This window comes from Mobula hypostoma, chromosome 6 (genome assembly GCF_963921235.1).
Source record: "Mobula hypostoma chromosome 6, sMobHyp1.1, whole genome shotgun sequence".
Lineage (NCBI taxonomy): Eukaryota > Metazoa > Chordata > Chondrichthyes > Myliobatiformes > Myliobatidae > Mobula > Mobula hypostoma.
In genome coordinates, this window is record NC_086102.1 from 53,670,257 (window position 1) to 53,676,256 (window position 6,000).

At 39.9% G+C, this 6,000-nt stretch overlaps 1 protein-coding gene across 4 annotated transcripts in view; it reads left to right on the forward strand.

Moving 5' to 3' along the window:
• The window catches only part of LOC134348049 (OX-2 membrane glycoprotein-like), a 52,795-nt gene extending 47,444 nt beyond the window's left edge, over positions 1-5,351 (forward strand). For all 4 annotated transcript variants that reach the window (XM_063050838.1, XM_063050839.1, XM_063050841.1 and 1 more), the window contains one exon: positions 5,248-5,351. In XM_063050838.1, coding sequence (XP_062906908.1) covers positions 5,248-5,285 — 38 coding nt within the window. In that variant the 3' untranslated portion in view covers positions 5,286-5,351. The remainder of the gene's footprint in view (positions 1-5,247) is intronic.
• The last annotated feature ends 649 nt before the right edge of the window (positions 5,352-6,000 follow it).

Below are 6,000 nucleotides of genomic sequence, written 5' to 3' on the forward strand. Positions count from 1 at the left end.
GAAGTTCTAGGTGGAAGTGTCATTTTGTTATTTAACAGTAGACACAAAAATTAATCTCAACTAACTACATGGTCGTTACTATGTTTTGTCTCCAAGAAGCTTCCTTAACTATCAAAATGTCACTGTTGCTGCCTGAGGCTTTGGAAGCTGTATCCAATAAAGGCAACACTTTGTATCACTTTCATCAGTACCAGGGCCGATGGGACTTTTCAGCTGTGCATGACAGCTTATCTGGGAGAAGGGAAACTCTGATCTCAAACCTCTGCTGCCTTCCAGCTATAACCACTGTTGGGGAAGCCTTTGGGAATAAGCTCCAAGAAAAATTCTGGAGCTGGAATCTCTAATGCAACCCTGTGCTGCATTCAATGTCGACTGGCAACTCCTGCAATGCTGTTCCTGTTATCAAGCCGTATTAGTCTCTGCCATTCCTGTAAGTTCATCAGCTGCATGGAGAGAGGGGGCCTGCTGCATGAACAACAGCTTGTTCTTCACATGGAAATCTGACTCTTCCAACTTTGACTATTGTTATGGTCTTTTTCTGTCACTTTTCGTAGAGACTGCCATAATTGGGGAAAATGTTTCAGAACTCACCCAAAGTTTTCATAATTTTTAACCAATACATTCTTTTCTTCTGGGTGGTTTTCTTGATGCTTTAACAACTTTGATTAGGGGAAGTGAGTACAAGTGAAAATTAAATTACTTTGAATTAATTTGCATATTCCAAAGGAATTAATAATGATAACCTAACATGCAAAACCAACAGATTTGTGAATAAACATGCTTGGAAATCATTGAAAAAGCAGGTTTTTTGGTGCTGTGAAAAATTGCAGAAGGAGCAGAAATAAATTTGGATCTAACAAATTAACTGCAATTGCATTCCTTGTAGAATTCTGTTTAACTTCTATTAGGTATCCTAACTTAAAAAGACAATCCTGGTGGCTAAGCATGTTATATTATATTAGAGCCATGAAATGAAAAAAGAAATACTTTATACTTTATTGTTGCCAAACAATTGGTACTAGAATGTACAAACATCACAGCGATATTTGATTCTGCGCTTCCCACTCCCTTGATTACAAATATTAAATATTAAGAATGTTAAAAATAGTTAAAATTAGTAAATATTAAAAATTTAAGTTATAAATCATAAATAGAAAATAGAAAAATTGGAAGTAAGGCAGTGCAAAAAAAAACGAGAGGCAGGTCCGGATATTTGGAGGGTATGGCCCAGATCCGGGTCAGGATCCGTTCAGCAGTCTTTTCACAGTTGGAAAGAAGCTCTTCCCAAATCTGGACGTACGAGTCTTCGAGCTCCTGAGCCTTATCCCGGAGGGAACAGGGACGAGAAGTGTGTTGGCTGGGTGGGTGGTGTCCTTGATTATCCTGGCAGTGCTGCTCCGACAGCGTGCAGTGTAAATTGAGTCCACAGACGGAAGGTTGGTTTGTGTGATGTGCTGGGCTGTGTTCACGATCTTCTGTAGCTTCTTTCAGTCTTGGGCAGGACAACTTCCATACCAGGTTGTGATGCACCCTAGAAGAATGCATTCTACGGTGCATCTATAAAAATTAGTGAGGGGTAATAAGGGACAGGCCAAATTCCTTTAGTTTTCTCAGGAAGTAAAGGCACTGGTGGGCCTTCTTGGCAGTGAACTCTGCTTGGATGGACCAAGTCAGGTCATATATATGGATAGTTGGAAATGAATACTCTATTCAGCAGATACCGATTTTTTTTTTGTTAACTGGTCTAAAACTCACACAAACAACAGAAGGGAACATCTAGAGAGAAAACCTAACTGGTATACAGTTTGAGAAAAGTGGGTGCACACCTCTTTAAAAAGCCCCAGAACAGAAGTCCCAACAAATTGAATGCACAATTGCCTGCCTGTCTGAAGCTAGTTTGGGTTGATAGATATATTGATGGGAATTCTGTAAAATTACTCGAGAAACTGAAAGGGAAATAACTAGGGGCTGGAGCCTATTTTGATTGTTAAAGTTATTTGGAGTTTAACATGAGATCATGCACTTCAATAGGAAGAATCGAAAAGCGGATTATTATCTAACCCAGAGAGACACTACATATGTTGTGGTCCTATTGATTCTATGGAGACAGTTTTAAGTATTTTTCAGCACCAGATTTTTATTTTTGTTTGTTTCTGGAGCCACATTCTCTTCTGAATTGCATCTGCTGTTATTAGACTGTAATGCGATTTGGATGAAAATTTGAAAAACTGTAAATTTTGGAAATATAAAATAAAACAGCAAATGCTGGAAGTACTCAGGAGAACAGGTCACGCCTGATCTAAGAGTTTCAGGTTAGGAACCTTCATCAGAGCTGAGGAAAAGTTAAAATAAACTTATTAAGCAGCAGGGAGAAAGAGGGAAAGAGTTGATAAGGAATAAAACCATAGTGTCCATGGCGATAAACTATAAAGTTAGGTGATCTAGAAAATGAGTAAATATAAGCAGTTGAAAGTGAGAACAGAGATGAATGATTGTGAAAGTTTCAAAATGCAGAGCAGATCAGGCTGGGCATGTCCTCCACAAATAGAAGATAAAAAATAAATAAAAGATTGAAATTAAAATAAGCAGATTAAAATAACCAGATTGAGCCACTATCACAGATGGATGAGTGACATGGATATAAATATCAAGTTACCTGAAGCTGTAGAATTAATATTGAGTCCAGAAGGCTGCAGTATATCTAGGTGGAAGATGAGAAGATATCTCTCAAGCTTGGTGTTGGGCTTCATTGCAACAGTAGGTTTCTCTGACTGTATCAGTTCTCTACTTCCATTGCCTTGCAGATATACCTACTGATGGAGAAGGCTTTGGAAGTAAACCCTGTAGAAGAATTCAGAGCTGCAATCCCTGAGGCAGCCCTACGTTGAGTTCAACACTAACTGTTAAGTGTTAACTCCTGCGACTCTGGACTATATTGGTCTCTGCTGTCCCTTTGGATGCATCAGCTGCATGGTGGGGGGTGTGGGGAGATGGGGAGCTTGCTACAGGAGCAACAGCTTGCTCTCCATATTGTACTGCCCTGGCTCGCGTATCCAGGTGACCCAGCCGGGGCTGATCAGACCCCAGCTTGTGTCCAGATGGCAAGCTACTTATGACTCCATGGCTCCCCTCTTTTGAGCCACAGCCATCTTGAGGCCCTCTCTGCTGCATCGGTGGTACTGCGGATGGCTCTCCTCTTCCTCTCTCCCTCGATGCCCAAAATGCTGAAGGCTATAACTAAGGAACAGGCTACGAATCCCCTACGACCAACCTCCACTGGGAGACACCTCGCTCTCCATCCAGCCTGCTGACAGTTGCTGACCAGTCCTGCGTACTTGGAGAACTTCCTTTCAAAGGCCTCCTCCAAGCTATCTTCCCATGGGACTGTCAGCTCTAGCAGCACCACTTGCTTAGTAGACTCAGACACTAGGACAATGTCTGGTCGCAGGGTGGTAGCTGCAATATGGTTGGGGAACTTCAGCTGCCCTTCGAGGTCCACCAACAGCTGCCAGTCCCTTGCAGAGGTCAGAATGTCTGCTGATGTTCTTTTGGCAGGTATTGGCTGCTCCCCAGCTCTGACAAAGGCAATGGTCTGCTTGGAGGGTTGGGACCGCTTCGCCCACTCAACTCCTGCGCTGACGGCTTCAGCGATGGTCTTCAGGACCTGATCATGCCTCCACCTGTATCGTCCCTCATCAAGTGCCCTTGCACAGCCGCTGAAGTTGTGCTCCAGGGTTCCTCGCTTGGAGCATGGTGGGCACGCAGATGACTCTGCCTTGCCCCAGGTGTGCAGGTTTGATGGGCCTGGAAGCACATCGTACACTGCCTGGATGAGAAATTGGATGCAGTGTGGAAGAACTATGTGTGCGGGAGCATTTCAGTTGCTGCATGGCCGTGCACCCCTGCAGCTTAGAGGGAACAGTGACTGGGATGATTCTATGTGTATGGGGGTAATAATCCTTTGAGGAAAGGTTGAACAGGCTGGGACTATACTCAATGGAATTTAAAATAATGATGGACGATCTAACTGAATCACCTCAGGTCCTTAGAGGGCTGGACAGGATAAAAAGTTATAAAAAGGTTTTCCTTTGTAAGAGAGTCTAGGACAGAGAATGTCGTCTCATTTAAGACCAAGAACTTCTGCCCTCAAAGTGTTGTGAGTCTTTGAAATTCTTTACTCCAGAAAACAGCGGTGGTTGAATCCTGGAATGTATTCAAAACCGAGTTAGCTCAGTAAATGAATCAAGGAATCTGGGTATAGTGTGGGAAGATGGACTTGCAGAATGTCAAATCAGCCATGATCGTATTAAAGGGCAGAGCAGGGTAGATCAAAAAGTGCACTTCCATTGCTGTTCTTGTGGTCTCAAAGGCCCACTCCTAAAAGCGCTAGTGAAATCAATAAACAATGTTTTCAATACCTTACATGTCATAAGTGATGGCTAATTCTCACACAAACATAGACATGCCCTTCCAAATGCTATGGTACTTAGTAAAATTATAGTATCATTTTATTGCATTTTGGTGTCTTAATTTTATTCATTTACAATGTGGATTTTTTTAGAGTTACATCTTATTTCAAGATTAAAACATCTTGTTTAACAATGGCAGCTCAAATGACAGAGCAGGAAAAATCAGTCATCTGATTACAAGCAATTTGACACCAAAAGAAAGTTTACACGAACAAAGATAAATATTAAAATATGCTGCTTCTCTGTATATTTGTTATTCCCTTATAAGATTGCCAGAGAGTTTGAATAAAATATTGCACAGTGGGTAATTGCAATTAAACATTTACTGTACATCATTCAAATGTAATTTCTTTTAAAATAAGCTCAGTATTGTGACCAATTGTTTTTAAATAACTAAGATCTGTCTTAACAAGACTTGGGGAAAAAGGATTTTTTGTTTGTTTACATCTGAAATGTGAATTTGATGTATTAATATACTGTCAGGATCATTTCTTTATTCAGAAGCTATATTTGTTTATTTTCACAAATATCTTGCTGGTTTAATTTCTAGTAACTATATCTTATTACTAAAATATCAAATGTTGCATTCTGTAAGTGACTTTCTTATCAGTTTTATTTAGGAAGTTGTAATTGTCTTTTTGAGTTGTCAGTCATCTGCATGTAACATTCAGATTTTTTCTGTGTATGTTTTACTGTTAGTAGGTATAATATGAAGAAATGAAAAAAATTATTACTTAGCTTTGAACATTTAACATAAAGCACATCGTTTTATTCCCAGCTGACTGTTCAATTTTGTACGTTGGAAAATTGATGTAACTAACTTCATCAAAACTTCCCATGAGGAACGTTATAACCAAAAGGTAACATCATACAACTGTGTGCTCGACAGAACAATGTTTGAGCATACTTAATAAGGCGATTAAGTTTAACCACATAATTGTTGTGACTAAAGTTACATGTAAACCAGAATATGTAGAAGCATTAGGAGTCCTCCATTCAAATGCATTAATAAACATGTTTTTAAACATAATTTGATGGCACTGTTATTGTTTTGGAGAAGAACATACTAATTGTTCCCTACCTGCTTGTGTGATTATAATATGGTGCTGAATGGACAGTTGAGTCATGCTGTGTGTCTGTTTTGCAGTAACAACATTGTCACCTTCTGCCCAATTAGTGTCTTAATCTAAATATCTGCCTAGCAAATAAACCACTAACCTTTTGGATAGATATTGTCTCTCACTGCATTGCTACAGTGATCAATTGTGAATTTCCATCTTAGTGATTCATTTGATCACTTAAGCCTGTGAATCTAGTTTAAACAGACAGGGAGATGCTTGTATCAGGCAGGCATCTTGAATTCAATTTTTATGTCAGTGCTAATATGACATCTGGGCAGAGACTGAATGGATTAACAGAGCAATGAAACATAGCTAAGCAACAATATCAAAGCTGTGTAATTCTGCAGCATCTGGTCATGACTTTTGTGAGCATGTAAACTGCTAGCAAAAGAAGATGGCCTGAATTTGAA